The 18580-nt window shown below is 36.6% G+C and overlaps 1 protein-coding gene across 1 annotated transcript in view; it reads right to left on the minus strand.

The window, feature by feature from the left end:
- Positions 1–18580, minus strand: part of DTHD1 (death domain containing 1) — a 120254-nt gene that overhangs the window by 69033 nt on the left and 32641 nt on the right. The window contains exons 4-5 of the mRNA XM_006895427.1: positions 11809–11973; positions 8373–8662 (exon numbers count right to left, since the gene is read on the minus strand). Of these exons, the coding sequence (XP_006895489.1) occupies positions 8373–8662; positions 11809–11973 (455 nt within the window). The remainder of the gene's footprint in view (positions 1–8372; positions 8663–11808; positions 11974–18580) is intronic.

Consider the following 18580-nt stretch of genomic DNA (forward strand, 5'->3'; position numbering starts at 1 on the left):
AACAACAACAATGCCAAACCTATATTTGGGTCCAGAGGCAGTCATCAGAACAGAGCAAGGAACCACTGCATGGTTCGAAATCAAGAAGGGGGTCTGTCAGGGATGTATTTTGTCTCCATATCTTTTCAATCTGTATGCAGAACAGATCATCCAAGGTGCTGGACTGTACGAGGAGGAATGTGGCATCAGGATTGGTGGAAGAGTCATCAACAACCTGCGTTATGTGGATGATACAACCCTGCTTGCTGAAACTGAGGAGGACCTGAAGTGCTTGCTGCAGAAGGTCAAGAATAGCAGCCTTCAATATAGATCGAGGTTCAATGTCAGGAAAACAAAGATTCTCACCACTGGGCCAATTGACAGCATCAGTATGGATGTTGAAGAAATTGAGATAGTTACGTTTTTGTTTGCTTGGTTTCACAGTCAACACTCTTGGTAACAGCAGCCAGGAAATCAAGAAATTAAGTGCATTGGGAAAGTCAGCTGTGAGGGACCTCTCAAGAGTACTGAAGAGCAATGATGTCAGGCTGGAGACTAAGGTGTGCCTAATTTGGGCTATAGCCTTTGCCATTGCATGCTATGCATCAGAAAGTTGGACAGTGAATAGTGATGATAGAAGAATTGATGCCTTTGAGCTGTGGTGCAGGAGAAGAATGTTGAATACACCATGGAGTGCTAGAAAAACAAACAGGTTTGTCTTAGAGAGGGTGAACACAGAATGCACCTTGGAGTCAAGGATTCTGAAGCTTCGTCTGACATACTTTGGGTATGTTGCAAGGAGGGACTGGTCCTTGGAGAGGGACATCTTGTTTGGGAGAGTGAAGGGACGGCACAGGAGGGGAAGACCCTCAATGAGATGGATTGATTCTGTGAGTGGAATGGTGAGAATGAGTGTGTTTGAGACGGTGAGGTTGGCACAGGATAGAACGGCGTTTAGGGCTCTTTACACAGGGTCGCTATGAGTCGCAAGCAACTCGATGGCACATAACAACAACAACAATGCCAATTCATCTCAGTTCACTAATGCCTAGTATTTATATATTTATGTATTCCATTTCATTCTTTAAAATGTCCACTTATCCTATATTCATACTTCATGTGTTTCATATTCTAATTATTAGTGGGTATTTGCAACTCTTTTTCCTCATTTTTTTAGTGTCTTCCAATCTGAGGACTCTGTCTCCAATGTTATATCTAATTAACTATGCTCAATTTTTTATAGGGTTTCACTAGGCCTATTCAGAGGAAGCTGGAGTGGCATCCGCTTCCTAAACAACATACCTCTGCAAACTCTATTAATTTTAATAAATGTCGATAGTTGTAGAGGGCTACAGGCCTTTTGTTCATAGGGTAGCTATGAGTCATGCTTGACTCAAAGGCAATCATCAACAACATTATTTTACAAGTGGATGGTAAATCCTTCTTCCTGATATCCTTTAATCTGAGAGCTCTACTTTAGTACAACATCTGGCAGACAAGCACTGTACCTACAGAAATGTAATTACTATGCCTTTATTTAGAAAATTTAAATGGGTCACCAGTATGATATAACAGAAAAATCCTGTTAGAATCACTGCCTTGGAGTATTCCTGAATTCTAACTGATTCTCCACTGCTTTTATAAGTCATCAGCTTGATTTACTGCAATGAATTCCTTGCTTCTAACATAACCCTTACATAGTTAATTCTTTAAGTAGCTGAATAGTAATTTCTTTCATGGAAATGTCTTATGGCTCTCATGTATAATAAAACACACAATCCTTGAAATAACCTACATACAAATCGTGATCTGTGTTTACATCATTTTCGGTGACACTCCACTCATTTCCTTTGATCAAGTCATCCCACTTTGCTTGTTGTTCCTCAAGTACACTAAGTACATTCCTCACTCAGTTTATTTGTCCCTGTTGAACCCTTTTTTATTACTGAATATCAAATAAGGTGCAAAAATTGGCTATATCATTTTCCCAAAAAGAAAATTTTCTGATTACTATTTAAAACTAAATGATGAACTTTACATTTGCTCTCAGATTACCTATGATTTCTCGCTTAATTCATTTCTCTTGCTCTGAACATCCTTTGTTAAATGTATATTATCTTTATTTGCTTGTTCTCTGTCCCTCATCACTAGGATATATCTATAAAAGCATGAAAATTTTTGTTGAATGAATGAAAGATGGTCATTTAACATCTTACACAAATATTCAGGAAAAAATATTTCCTAGATCAAAGAAAACTCTTAAATTACACACAAAATATTATAGAGCATTGTTAGTTGTGATGGTGGAAACTAACATTTATGCAATGTTGCAAAAATACTTCAAAGCAATTTCTAGATTTTGGGGGCACCAGGCGCTTGAGTGTCAGTTAATACGAAGCATAAATGCTAATTTAGAGCTCTATCCTTGGGAGCACATTCTATCTTTTAACTAAAAATATTTGAAGACCAAACATGAAACTAAAGGGAGCACCTCTTTTAACAGATTTTTTTAGGAATAGTAAGAGGCGGTATTCCATGAATCTCCCCTTAAGTATAAAATAGAAATAAGAAAATAAGCACACAACTCAGTCTGTCTATATTTCACACAAATGAATATGAGAATTTTTTTGATTTCTGAAAGGAAGATTGTCTAAATCCATTAACTAAATATTTAAGTCCTTTTAATCACCCTCAATACTACAATTTGTATCTTTCTTATGTGTTTGGGGTTTTTGGTCGTTCTCAAAATTGTATATTCACTAAGTGAATTCTACTGAGTAGGGAATGTTCTAAGTACTGAGTTTCACTCTTTCTTACAATAGGAATACATTCTCTCTTATAAAATTATAGTCAGAGAAGTTGGCATTGATCAAATAATTAAACAAATAAAAGTTATATCAGATCCTGAAAAGGACAGACTAACATAATCAGGTAGGCTAAAGAAAGCTCCCCGAACATGAACATGGATGTGATATCTGAACACACAGTAAGAGATAATATGGGAAAAGGACCAGAAAGAATTTTCCAGTTAGAGGTCTGATTGTATTTCTTTGAGAGTTACAGTTGTTATTGCTGTTTTGCTGAACTCACCGATAGCTGACTCTCCAGTGCATTTTCAGAGGTAGTAAATCACACAGGATATTATCTTAAATCTTGCTAAAATGTGAGGTATTAATTTACCAGCTTTGTGTTCTTAAATGTTTAAAATTCATTTGGGTCCCAGATTTGGGTGTGAACCTCTAAAAACTATAGATTGAATTGTGCTCCCACCTGAACTATGTGTAGGTGACCTGGCCATTTGTACTTCAAATGTGGTCCTACTTGGAAGCAGGGTTTTCTTTTGCCATGTTCATGAGGAACAATGCTAAACCAAATCATGTGTGGGTTATAGAAAGACCACAAGAGACACATATTGGGAGAGGACAACCACTGTGGGAGAATCTTCAACAAGCCCACTGATGCCAAGGACTCTAGGACCACCCAGAATTACCAAGACTGCTGGCAGCTATCAAAGGATGAGAAAGTCAGTATGTTGTCTTTCAAACTGGTCATTTGTATATTTATATTTGGAAGCATTTGATAGTGAAGACAGTAGGGAAAACAAAGCAAAAATGATCCTGGCATTCTTCCTGACTCATCTCCTCCAGTGGAGATGGCTTCTTTCCCCCTCCCTCACATGAAGAAATTGCAGACTTACTGTGCATCTTTGAGCACTCTTACTTCAACAGACACTTTCCTCTTCTTCTAACAGGTACACTCAATATCACTGCCTGTGAGAAGAACAGTAACTCACTCCTGTTTAGGGAAGTAATAAACATAGATGCTATCCCGGGCATTACAGGAAAATCATTGCATCATTAGTGTGGGTGGGACACTTCTGGTTCATGACTATCTATTCTGAGAAAGATTGTCCCAGGATGTGCACTGTTGTTACTGCTGTGGAAAACAAATGGGAAGAAATCTCTTCCACCCTTCCTTCCACCCCCGTATCTCTCTTTTACTCCCCTTTTTAGGACATATTGTTATTCACTCACTAATTTCTATCAACTGATTTAGATGAAAAAGATCTGCATGTGAGAGTAGAAGATGGACTTCAATTTGGGCTACTTTGACACTCATTTTTCATTTACCAGATAAAAAGTCAGTCTTGACTTCAAGCATCATTTTTGAGGCAACAAAAAGTCAATGACTCTGGGGCCATTTTCTGAATCATAGAAAATATAAGCATTATTTGATTCAGGGACACACATGTTCAATAAAGACTATCACTCTGTAGGCCTCCTAGACTAAAAGTTCTCTATAAAACTCATTTCTGAAGCCCCACCTCCCCACATATCACACAAGCACACACACACACACACACACACACCGCACGCTAGATTCTACTCAACTTTAGGGGGAAAAGAAAAGAAGGAACTAAATTAATGGAAAAGAAACTAGTGTGGTAACAATTCTCTGAATGATCTTTTTTTCTCTATTGTTCATATCTATTTTCTTTCCATAATTTTCTTCTCTATTTCACTTTTTCTTCATCTTCCTCTTATTTCTTCTGCCACATCTTCACTGTTTCCACTTTCATTCTATCTTTAATGTTCCTTTTTTATCTTGCTACCTCCTCTCAGCATTTTGTTCCTTCATTCATTTGCTGTGTATTTGGTGACAGCCTTTGACGTACCAAGCCCAGTATAGTTGTTGATGTTATTGTTAGGTGCCATCGAATTGACTATAACTCACAGATACGTGATGAACAATGGATGTGAACCTTGCTCAATCCTGTGCCATTCTGTCAGCATCAGGAAACACAAGACAGACGTGGGCACTGCCCTTTTGAAATGTATGAGAAGAAAATCACATATGCATATGAGGGGGAGGTAAGGCAAAGAAATAAATGAGCAAGATAATTTCAAAATGTGGTCATTTTAATAATAGAAACAGAAAGAGTCCTGGATAAACATGAGAGTGAGCAGAAGAGGAAAATTAAAGTAAGGTTGTGGGGGAAGATTTCTCTATCTCAAGTTGAGACTTGAGGAATGACAGATGAAATTAGCTGTTAACGATTGTGGCAGGAAGAGCATTATAAGCAGAGGAAACAGCATCCTGTGGTTAGAAGGAATTATGGCTATTCAGGGACTGTAAACAATTTCTTTTTCAAATATGGCTTTTTTTCTAAGATGAGAGGGAAATACTTCTTTGAGACAAGGTTAGCAAATTGTATAGAAACTAGAAGGCAAAGCATTGGTGTCTGTGATCAGAAAATAGATTTTAATTCTAAGTAAAATGAGGGGAAAGTGAAGGTGTTTAAGCAAGGAAAAGAATAGGATTTCCCTTCGGCTTGCATTCTCATCACAAAATGGATTGGACAGCGCTGGATGAGCGGAGGCCACTTAGGAACCTATTGCAGCTCTTTCAGAAGAAGGTGTCTGGGGCTCTTGTTTCAGCACTGGGAAATAGAGTGATAGGCAGATTCAAGACAAGACAGAGTTTAAAGGCTGAACTGACATGTTGAAAGACATGAATAGGATAAGTGAGTGAGTGAATAGTGGTTTGTTTTGTACTGGGTTTGGTTTCTTTCTGCAATAGGAAAGATAAGTTTCAGAAAAACAAACTGAGACTCAGTTTGTTTGTTTGTTTGCTTGCTTGTTTGTTTCACAAGCCTCAAATACCAGTATATAGCTCCTGGCTCTACCTTTACTGTTTGTGTATTCATTTATCTTTTAAATATTTATTGAGTGTGCTATTCTAGCAATGATGAATAAGACAAATATTATTCCCACTCTAATAGAACTCACCATCTATCTTTACAGTGAAGTGCTATAATGGAGGTATGTCAGATAAACAAGATAGGTATTAGAATGCATTTCTAATATTAATAAATGATGAGAGTAAGATCTATTGAAGTAACACTAGACAATGTTTGGGGATTAGTAAGCAACTTTAGAGAGGTTGGGGAAGCTTCTCTCTTAGGTGTGACATGTTCAGTGAGACCAGAAGGATGAGAAGAATACAGAAGTTGAGATCTCTGGATAAAAGGTCATTTCAGACAAAAGAGATCACAAGTGTAAAGGGCTTAGGCTGGTAATGAACGTGACTGGTAATGAAATAAACCTAGTGCCACTGTAACCAAGAAAAGAAAGTAGTACTTGGAAGAACTTCAGAGGTAAGAAGGGCCATGTCGTCATCTAGATCAAAGTTCAGAGTCTCTTTATATACATTCATTTGGGTTCAGATCCTACGGCTGTCTTCTCAGAATGTTTTATAAACACATGTTGTTGTTGTTGTTGTTGTTGTTGTTAAGTGCCATCGAGTCACAGGCGACTCATAGTGACCCTATGAAGGAGAGTCCTTGACACTTGGGTTCCTTTCATCCTTTCTCCAGGTTCATAGGGTTTCCGGAGGCAAGCTATTATGGAAGTGGATGCCATTCCTCCTTCCAAGCTTCTTTTAATTGGGGAGCTCCACCCCGCTCTCTGTCCACATTGAGTAGCCAACCATTAACACATTTGACACATCAGTGTCACAGTTCAGCCTCACAGCAACCACAAGTGACCAAGTGCAGCAACTTGTACACCAGGGCTATACGACCTAGAGAAATGTCTGAACAAAAACAATGAAAGAAGGCCAGAGGGCCTCAGATTAAAAGTCACCAACCTTTGGCTTGGTAGCATCGCTTTCTGTCCACTGGGCCAGCTGATCTTTCTCTCTGTGTTGATATTATTGTTAAGTGCTGTCGAGTCACAGGCGACTCATAGCGACCCTATGAAGTAGAGTCCTAAACGCTTAGGTTCCTTTCATCCTCTCTCCAGGTTCATAGGGTTTCTGGAGGCAAGCTATTATGGAAGTGGATGCCACTCCTCCTTCCAAGCTTGTTTATAAATGCATATAATATAAAATATAATCAATTGAATTAAAAAGAAGATAATTAAATTGAAATGTAGCTCTATGCATTTATCTCACAGGGTTCACTGAACCTAGGTTAGATTTTGAAGGAGGGGAGCCATGATGAAGGATTTGGATATTGTTTGAAGTAGATTTGGAAGTAATTATAATAAAATTTTAACCAAACTACTAATGTTGCTGTTGTTATGTGCCATCAAGTAATCTACAACTCATCATGACCCTATGCACAACAGGTATGAAGCCTGCTCTGTCCTGAGCCAGTCTCACTGACTCTGACACAGCTACCCCCATTGCCCTAGTTACTGTATCAATCCATCTCATCTGGAGTCTTCCTCTTCTGTGCTGTCCCCCCTCCTTCCAAGTCTCCAAGGGTTGGTCCCTCTTGGTCAAATGCCCAAAATATGTGAGATGGAGCTTCAACATTTTAGCCTCTAAGGAGAAACTTGATTTCACCCTCTCTAAGACAAACCTATTTGTTCCCTTGGCAATCTATGGAATGTTCAAGACTTTTCCCCAGCACCACAATTCAAAGGCATCGATTTTTCTTCTGTCATCTTTAGTTATTGTCCAGCTCTCTGATGCCTAGCAAGTAATTGCAAAGACTATAGACAGGTTCAGGTGCACCTTAATCTCTAGACTGATATCGTGGAAAGGTCCTTGACAGCAGATTTACCTAATGCAATTTGTCTTTTGATTTCCTGACTGCTGGTGCTAATATAATACAATTTTTATTTTAAAGAACTCACTTCTTGTCATGTTATGGAAATAGATTCCCTGTGGGCAAAAGGAGAGAACTTAAGAGGTGACTTAATTGGTGTAGGAAAAAGATGTTACCATGAACGTGGTGATCATGGAGAAGGTTGTTGCTTTTAGGTGTAGTTGAATCAAGTATGACTCATAATGACACTATCAACAACAGTTCTGAACCCTGTCCTGCTCTGTGCCATTCTTATCATCCCAAACACACTTGAGCCCATTGCTGTAGAGATTATATCAATCTATCTGGTTGAAGGTCTTCCTCTCTTTCATTGACCCTCCATTTTTCCAAGACTGATGGCCTTTTCCAAGGAATAGCCTAACCTAAAAATATGCCCCCACTGGGTGAGATGAAGCTTCATCCCTGGCCTCCATGGAGTACCTTTGGTTGCAATTTCTCAAAGACATTTCTGTTCATTCTTCTTACAAACCAAGGAATATTAAGAATATTCTTCTCCCATACTATAACTCAAAGGCATGGAGAAAGTTAGAATTGGCTATGTGTAAAATAATGTCTCATATAACTTGTCTATAAAGAAAGAAACATACCCTATGAAAGAAGAAATCATGGCAGCCTGTCCTCAGTCATCCAAGATTGTAAATCTTTATGTAAGGAGACTGCCTCATCTGCCTGCCTGGTACATTCAAACCAATCTTTCAGTTAGTAGCCCAACACATAACACACTATAGAATAGTCAGGGCTCCCTATAGAATAGTCAAGGAGGCTTTTTTACACTTACTTGAAGCAAATATGTTCCCAGTAAACCTTAAAAGAAGTTGTTCTCCTTCTCTCAATTGGAAATGGCGAGATGGCTCTGGGGGACCATGGAATCCACCTAAGCGCAAGTTCTTAAGTTCCTGGTTTAAATCTTTATAAGGCACCACTAAAATCACCACTCGATGAGGATGATCTTTCTGATGATGGGCTATTACAGAGGCAGTGGTGCTGCATGTGGCTTCCTCTAAAGATTTCACAAAAGAAACCAAGTGGCTATTGTCCACAGTGGAAGAGAGGTGAAGCACAATAAACCTGTACAAGAAAAATATACAGACTAAACAACATACACTACTATCTTAAAAAACCTCATTCATTTACATCAAATCAGAACCAACACATAGCTGTCCCTCCATTGGGTTTCTGAGGCTATAAATTACATGTGAGGAGTTTGCTTATCTTTCTCCACTGAAGATCAAGTTGAACCACCAGAGAGAGAAAGAGTACCGTTGGGTTAGCAATACAGTTCCCTCTGGACTACTCTATCAGAGCTCCTTTATACTATCTAATAATACCCCCCCCAAAACAAACAAACAAAAAAACCTGAAACCAAAAACCAACCATTAGTATCTCAACGTCCTTCCAAGTCAAGCGTATTGTCCAAGTGGTAACATTTGTTAACAAATTCAGGGAAATTCTGAGTAGTTTCAAAGCTACCTCAAACTAAATTATATTGTAAAAATAGATGTTCTTAAACATAGAAATCATCTAATTTTTGGAACATTCTCAAATAGGGCCCTATATTTTTAATTAGCATTTTATTTGTCCTTTTTGTTTTGTGTGGTCATCTGCAACTCATAACAACACTATGCTCTATTGCTCTGATCCCTGCCCTATCCTGAGCCAATCTCTCCATCTCTGACACATCTACCCACATAATCCCAGTTGTTGTGTCAATATATCTCATCCAGGGTATCCCTCTCTTGCGTTATCCCTCCACCCTTCCAAGCTTGACGTCCTTTTCCAAAGACAGACCTCTCCTGACAAAGTGCCCAAAGTATATGAGATGAAACTTCAAAATCCTTGCCTCTAAGGATCAATTTGGTTTCACTTATCCAGAACAGACTTGTTTGTTCTCTTTGCAGGTCATGCTGTATTCAATATTCTTCTCTAGCACTACAACTCAAAGGCAACTATTCTTCTTCTATCATCCCTAGTCATTGTCCAGCTCTCTGATGTATAGCAAGTAATTGTGAAGACCATGGCCTGGATCAGGAGCGACTTAGTCTCTAGATAGATATTGTTGCTCTTCAGCACTCTGGAAAGGTCCCTGGTAGCAGATTTATCCAATGAAGTATGTCTTCTGATTTCCTTACTGCTGGCAAAGAGTGTTGATTGTAAAACCAAGCAAGCTGAAATTGCTAACAATTTCAATCTCTTCTCCATCTATCATGTTGCTGCCAATTGGCCTAATAGTGAAAAATCTCTGTTTTATTGATGTTGAGCTTCAGCCCATATTGGAGATTGCAGTCTTTGGCCTTCTGCAGCACATGGTTCAGGTCTTCCTCACTTTATGCAAGCAATGTTGTGTCATCTTCATAACCCAGGTTGTTGAAGAGCCTTCCTCCAATTCTGATGCCACATTCCTCCTCATAAAATCCAGCCTCCTTAAAGATCTGTTCTTCACAGAGATTGAAAAGGTATGGAGGCACAATGCATCCCTGATGTACTGCTTTCCTGATTTTGAACAATGTAGTATTTCCCTGCTCTATTCTGACCACTGCGTCCTGATTCAAGTGTAGGTTTTGCCTGAGCACAATCAAGTGTCTGGGATCCCCATTCCTCTCAGGGTTAGCCAGTTTGTTATAATCCACACAGCCAAATTCCTTTGTATAATCAATTAAACAAAGATAGACATTTCTCTGGTACTGTCTGCTTTCAGCCAAGATCCATCTGATAGCCCTAGTATAAACTCAGTTTATGCTTTTTCAATGTACTGTTCCAAGTCAATTTTTTTTTTGGATAATCTTCAGCAGGATTTTGCTTGTGTGTGATATTAGTTGTTATTCTTAGTTACCATATAACTGATTTTGACTTGTGCTGACTCCATGTGTGCTAAATACAGTTCTCCATAGGGTTTCAAAACCTTTCAAAAGCAGGTTGCAAGATCTGTGTTCTAAGCACTTGAAGTGGACTCAAAGGGTCAACCATTACACTAGTAATAAAGAGACTAATCATTTGCACCAGCTAGGAACTCCTAATTAGCATTATAAAAAAATTACTTCAAAAAATAAGAAGAGAAAAAAAAATAGTCCAAGTCTTTCATGGTCTAGTAGGTAATGAGTCGTGCTGCCAACACAAAAGCATGCAGTTCAAATTTTCCAACTGCTCCCCAACAGAAAGATGGACAATCTCCTTTTGTGCTACCTAGAGCCTCTGAATACCCACTGGAGCATCAGTTCTTCACTGATTCCAACTTGGTAGCATGTAACAACAACAATCCATTTTGTTTCAATAAGATGCAGAATATATGCCATCATTGTCATAAGACTAGAATGATGTACTTTTTTGACTGGAATGAACCACTCATCCCCAATTCTTCTCCACAGAATTTCTCTGGGCCCATGGGAGTCCCCTTAGTCAAGGTAGCTATGTATTCACAGGCAACCACTGAAGAATGAGGCCAAATATACCCAGCTTATTGAGTAGTGATATATAAACTCCAGAGTTTCTGTAATATATCAGAATGAAGGTAGATTTCAAGTGAAACCAAACTGTTTCTTTCTTTCTTCTCTTGCCCTATTTACTTCCTTTAGTACATTAGAAGATTCATCTGAAGCACCTTTCACTTACACAAATATTCTCATCTCAAATTCTGTTTCTGGAGAATGTGAGGCTGAAAACTATTTCCAATGTAAATCTTCTATCATGAAACGAAAGCACTATCTTTAGTCAAATTTCTTTATGAGTTGTCATTTATTTTTGAGTGCTCATTCCTCACAAAAGATGGGATTTGAGATTCCTCACGAACCATAAAACTGTTCTCAAGACAGACTGTCTAGAAAACATGGAAATGAGGAGGGAAAATGAGGGTGCTGAAATAACAAATTGAGTTTTACATACATAGTTATGACATTACCATAATATGAACAGTTAATTACTATCTCCATGGAACTCCAGAAATGAAGGTGCTGTTTTAAAATTATTTTGGAGTTGAAGAAAGTCTATAAAAATAAATCTAAGTTATGAGCGGTTTCCAAAAGCTCTTGTTGAAAAAAACTACCATGAATGAAATCATAGTGAGCATATTTATTTCCTTTCTGGTTTACATATTAAAGACATTCTAAAAGACTCTTCATATCCTTACTTGAGAGCTATGAATCTCATGATTCCAATACTGTAACATAAATTATGATCTATCAAGATATAATATTAACAACTTACATCCACTATTATATTACCTCTCTAGATGTTCAAACAACTCAAATGATACCAAGCCAGTTTGCATGGTTCTCACTACAGTATCATCAAGGTCAAACCAACCACCAGTTTGGCTTCTGAATCCTAGTAATTTGAAAGTCTCACAGGCATTGCTCCCAGATTTTCTTATGGAAATATTTTTCGTCCTATATAATGGCAGTAGGAGAAGAAAAAAAAAGGTGAACTTTATGTAGCATGACTCACAAGTAATACAGTCTTTCAAAAAATGAATAATCTAGAAATAACCCATTAAACAAATATTACATGATAGTCATTACACTATGTTCCAGACATCCAAAAATGAGAAACCCATCATTTTGCCTCTACAGAAGCTCTGAGTATTACAGCATTTATTCAACAACCAGCCAAAAAGTAGGTGGTTGGAACTCATCCCAAGTTACCTGGAAAAGCAGGTTTAGAAATCTGCTTCTTGAGGTCATAGCCTTAACAACTCTATTTTGTTTGTTCGTAGGTCCTGTCAAGTTGACTATGAATAATAGCGACCCCATGAAAAACAGATCTCTGTGATCTTCAAAGCCCATTGTGATGGTCATTGTGCCAATCCATCTCACTGCAGGTCTTCCTCACTTTTGTTGGCCTTCAACCTTTCCCAGCATAATATCTCCTCTAAAAACTTGTTCCTTCTGAAAATACTCCCAAAATAAGTGAGACAAAGTTTCATCATCATTGCCTTTCAGGAGAACTCTGGTTGCACTTCCTTGAAGACAGATTTGTTTGATCTTGGGATATTCAGTACTCTTCACCAGCACCAGAATTCAAAGGCATCAGTTTTTCTTCAGTCTTCCTTATTCATGGTCCAACTTCCAAATGCTTAGATAGCAATTGAAAATGCAAAGGCTTGGATCAAGTACACATTAGCCCTCTGGAACAATCCTACTCTGCAAACATGGAATCACTATTAGTCAGAAATGAAAAATGGCAACTAACAACAATATTTCATTATAGCACGCAGTGGTCCATATGGTAACTGGGAAAAGAAATGCATGGTGCTTTTGGAATAGAAGTGAGAAGTTCAAGGAACCTTGCAAAGTACAAGATGGGCTTTGAAGAATGAGGATTATTCTACTGGTGGCACGAGAGGAAGAGCACTACTCCTCAAAAGTAATATAAGAAAACAGTAACAAACTCACCCATGTAAACCAGAAAAGTCAAGAATTGTGTTAATGCATAATAGTTAAAACTAAATTATATGAAACAAGACTACATCTATTCATTCAGATCTTGGGTGGTTCTAAACTGTGAGATAAATGATAGTGTGTACATCACAGAAATTAATGAGTTAAATATTTGTACCCAATTCAAATCACAATCTTCCTAATCACCTATTATGCATCTGAGGACTTGACAATAACTATGGATAACAAGAGAGAAATCTATACTTTTGAGTTGTGGTGTTGGAGAAGAGTAGCGAACATTCCATGGACTGTCAAATGAACAGATATTAGCAACAAACAGTCTTGGAGGAAGTGCAACTAGAGTGCAAGGATGGTGAGGCTTCATCTTACAAAATTTGCACACGTTGTTGGGAGAGACTATTTCTTGGAGAGAAACATCATCATTAGAAAGTTAGAGGGTCAATGAACAAAAAGACCTTTATTGAGATGAATTGATACAATATCAGTATTCACAGCAAATGGCTCAAATGTAGGGATGATAAAGATGGCACAATAGAGGGTTCAAATCTGTTATAGGTTCTCAATGAGCTCTCTACGGTGATAGTAAATTTAATAATCAATGATAATAAATATAGTTTCACAAGATTAATATAAGTGATGTCATTGAGTTTTATAATTGAAAAAGGTTTTTAACTGTTGTGTTACGTATATTTTTACCAAAAACAAACAAGTAAAAAGAGTTACTAATGATGCTTGTATACAACAAAACACCTCCTGGAATTTATTCACTTTGATAAGAGGTTTGTTGTTGCTGTTACTTGATGTTGTTGCTGGCCCTGTGCACAATGAATGTGAACTCTGCCTTGTTTCACGTCATCCTGATCATCCCCAACTTACTCAAACCCAACATTAGAGCCACTGTGTCACTCTATCTCATTGAGAATCTTTCACTCCTTCACTGACCCTCCACATTACAAGCATGATCTCCTTTTCCAAAGACTGGTCCTTCCTAACAACATGTCCAAAATATGTGAGAAGTCCTTTATGACTCCATGTGTGCAGAGTAGAAATATTTCTTAAGATTTTAGGCTGTGACTTTTCTCAAATAAATAGCAGGTCCATCTTCCTTAGTTCCTTCAATTGTGTTTTGGCTAGTAGTCAGCTCTTAAATATTTCCACTACCCAGGAACTCCCTAGGGTCATTGTTTTATGAATACATTAGAGTTAATTGGTCTAATATTGTTTGTAGTGTTCCTGAATTACATTCTAGCTCTTTGTGTAGTATTTAGGTTGCTAAAACCTTGCAAGTAGCCATTTATGATACAAGAATCAGTCTCTATTCTCCTGCGGTAATAGAATAAGAAGGAGAGTCCAGAATCACAAAAGTAATGACTCATTATCACATAAATATGAACCCAGAACAGCTGTATGATGCCTGCTTACCATAAATTATTGTGGTTAAAGATTATTTTCAGAAGAATTCTGGTATAAAGGGAATAAGTTTGAATAAAATTTCAAATTTTTATGGAATCTAGACTTTCTGGACAGATAGAGTTGGATGATCTTCTAGATGATAGCCCATAAAGAATAAATATCCCCTGAAGCCATCTTTAAACTGAACAATTCTTTAGCTTATTTAAGAAAAAGTGTTACCCTTGAGCATTTTGCATAACACGTTTCTATATGGGAAATAAATGACATAAGATCTTTGAATTATTAGATAGGAAGCTTGCTGGTTTTGTGAACCTTAAATCAGAACCAATTCATAGCTAACTGTCCAGCAGGTTTTAAGAGGCAGTTTAATTGCACAGAAGGAGTTTGTCCATCTTTCTCCTGCAGAACAGCTGATGGATTATAAGATTTGGGATGGTACGAACTGGGGATGAGGGTGGAGAAAACAGTGCAACAATGAATGAATAAAAACCCAAAATCTCTGTAAATGTTGAACATTAAAACTAATAAAATTTAATTAAAAAAACAACAACAAAACAAAACAAGATTTGGGATGGCAGCACAGCTCCTTACCATTAGGTCACCAGACCTCCCTAGATAAAAAACTCAGATGGCAATAATTGTGTTAATGGTGAGAAAATAAAAGAAAGAAAACAAATCCAATATTACCCAGGTAGTCTCCTGCCAGGATTATGTCTCAAGTAAACTAGAACTGACTTGTACAACTATGTTCATAACAGAATTATTCACAAGAGCAAGAAAATAGAAATAGCCCAAATGTACATTAAAAATGAATGTTCTGAGAAATTATAGTGCATTCACACAAAAGAATACTATGCAGCACTCAGGAGCAACAATTTTGTAAAATACCACATAACATGGGAGAATCTAGAGTATATTATTTTGAATGACCTAACTCAGTGTCATAAGGACAAATATTGCATAAGACCATTATGTGTATAAAAATTCAAAGGTGGAAAAGGAGAGGGTAGGGGAATGGAGAGCAGAGGATCATTGGGATGGCAAAGTCTGATGGGCTGAGGGATGAGACAAAAAAATTGGGAAAGACCCAATGGAGACCTGTAATTGTGGCCATAGGTCAATAGTGATTAATTTTATAAAACACAATGTGTAGAAGTGATCATATGAAGCACAATGTGAATGAAGACATGTGGGAAACAAAATACCTCAATGAAACAAAATGTATATGAATTTTTTATTCAAACTAATAGAAAATTTTTAAAAGGTTGTATAACTGATTATTTATTCCTTGCAAAGAACTTCATTAAAATTTATAAATACTGTTGCATTTGAGCCTCATCAGAATAAATTCACAGGAATCCCATAAACTATATCTGTGAAAATAAATGTTAGATAATCCCAGTATCATCAATCAGAATAAGTCCAGAGCTGACAATGGAATGGACCATAAATTGTTCATAAGCAAGTGAAAATTGAAGCTGATGAAATTTAAGACATGTCTACAAAAGCCAAAATATGACCCTGTGTATATCACATCTGAGTATAGAGACTATTTAAGGAATACATTGAATGTATTACCCTAATGATTGAAGACTAGATGAGTAGTTGAATGCTTTCAAGGACACCATAGATAATGACTGCCAGATACTGTTCTAAAGTTGAGCATTCAAATTAAGACAGAGTAGAAAGAAGGACTGGCAATCGAATTCTGAAATATAAGTGGCCTTCAAAAACCCTATGTGCAATAAAGCACACTTAAAGTACTCTAGCAGATATGACACCTGAGGCTGGGCCCTCAAATTTGGAAACACAAATGAGGAGGAACAATAGTAACAGACACGAACGATTACAACATGGAATGTGAGAAGCATGAATTCAGGGAAATTGGATATTGTTGAGAAAGGAATGCAATGACTAAATATTGACATGCTAGCTAGGTATTGGGGAAATGAGATGAATTGACACAGGGCATTTTGAATCAGACAGTCATATGATCTACTACAACAGAGATGAAAAGGTAAGGAAAAACGAGTTCACTTTTATAGTTAAAAAGATAATTTCCAGATCAATTTGAAATAAAACATGGGAGTGGCAGGGTAATATCTGTACACATACAAGAAAGTCCAGTGAATACCACTATCATTCAAATATAGGCACCAGCAACCAGAACCAAACAAGAGGAAACAGAAGATTTCTACCAACTTTTGTAATCAGAAATTGATCAAAAATGCATTAATAATAACAAGTGACTAAAATGCAAAAGTCGGGAACAATGAAGAAGGGTCAGTAGTTGCAAAACGGACTTGGTGATATAAATGAGGCCGGCGATAGAATGAAAGAATTTTGTATAAGCAAATATGTATTCATTGCTAATGCCTTTTATAAGAAACACAGACACAGACTATACACATGATTTCACCTGGTAGTATGCACGTAAATCAGATCAATTACATCTGTGGAAAAAATCACTGGAGAAACTCAATATCAGCTGTGAAAAAAATTTGAACTAGATCACAACAAGCGCTAATATCACAAGTGAAATAAGCTACATTTGAGAAACAATAAAAATCCAAACTTCAAACTGGCACCGGATTAGCACTCAGAAAATTCCAAGAAAGTCTATCAATGACTAGAGAAAAAGATAAACATGAAAATGAGCAGAGAAATTCACAGACTTTTTGGATATAAGGAAATATAGGATGTAACAAAATGTATGAAAATATATCAGATTTATTTTAATTAAGCTGCCATAGAATAATACAAGAAAGAGATTCATTTAACACCTATTGGATTTTCAGGATTAAAAATCTGATGATGTTCATAGTTGGAAAGGATGATAAGCAATGGGCATGAAGTGGCAATTAGTACTATACCTTTGTAAAGTTTGTACAAATTTGAAAAATTTATAGAATTGTACATGTGTATATTATTAATTAATAACACCCTAAAAAAGTACTAGCACAAATGTAGTATGAACCAAAAATAGTCATAGTAGTACACTTTTGAATACTAAAATTTGGATGCAACTCAAATTTTCATTATCAAGAAAATGGACCAACAACAGCAACATATGGAATATTATAAAGAAATAAATATTATATTTATATACCTCAAATATGTAAAAGCAAACAAAATATAGATAAAATGAAAATCTTTGGAAGTAGGCAGCCAGAGAGAAAGGTCAAGTAAGAAAATACAATTGTATTTATACACTTCAATTTCTTAAGGTTACTTTTCACTATTTTACCCTGTATCAGAAACAAGTGTTACATGCATTATTGAGTCTAAATCACATAAACATTTGAACAAAATTGTTTTAAAACCTACAGGCATTATACAGAAACCATAATTTTTCATAAACAAAATTATACAATTCTCTACCATATTTCTTGCATTATATGAAATACATTGTATCAAATAATTTCTTTTTCTCCTTTTATTATTGTCAAAAGTTTTTTCTGCCTTATAATAAAATAAATCTCCTAGTTTTCCTAGAAATTACTTAGACACGAAGGAATGTAATGAAATAAAAATATTTTATTCTTAATAGTCGGAATATGCTTGGCCCCAAATAGTTTGTTTCATGAAACACATTTCTTCATTTTGCTTTGGTTTCCACAGTAAACAATCAGTTTACTTTATTCTTTGATGAAATACTAGTAAATATAAACTCTACTGAATGGAAAAAATAAATCTACCACATTTGTTGCATGACAAACATTAGTGATTTAGCATTATCAAAAAGAACATTTAAAAATATTAATTTATTTTATTTATCTGACTTTTTTATGAAACTGTAATTGTGTTAATTAATACAAAAAGGGATAAAATAATTGTGCATTATAAGAACCACAAGATACCAATATAAAGGCCTGGGAATCTACTTCTGATAAATCATCCACCAGAAGTCCACGGGAGAAGAGTTCAACTCTACCATAAATATGGTAGTTGTGTGTTGGAATCAACTCAATATTTAAAAAGAATAGTGCTGATACAGTGGGAGAGGCAATCAATCCCTCCTAGAGTTCTTACAATATGTTAAAAAAGAAAATAACAGTAATTCACAGAATGAGTTAAGACTTCTTTTGCTAAACAGAGTGGACAAAGGATTTCCTGGCAGAGCATCAAGTTCAAAGGCAAATATAAACAATTGGAAATTTCCAGCAACTTATTGCATTCAACC

This window comes from Elephantulus edwardii, unplaced genomic scaffold, assembly GCF_000299155.1.
Source record: "Elephantulus edwardii isolate Elephantulus edwardi_28Jun2011 unplaced genomic scaffold, EleEdw1.0 scaffold00167, whole genome shotgun sequence".
Lineage (NCBI taxonomy): Eukaryota > Metazoa > Chordata > Mammalia > Macroscelidea > Macroscelididae > Elephantulus > Elephantulus edwardii.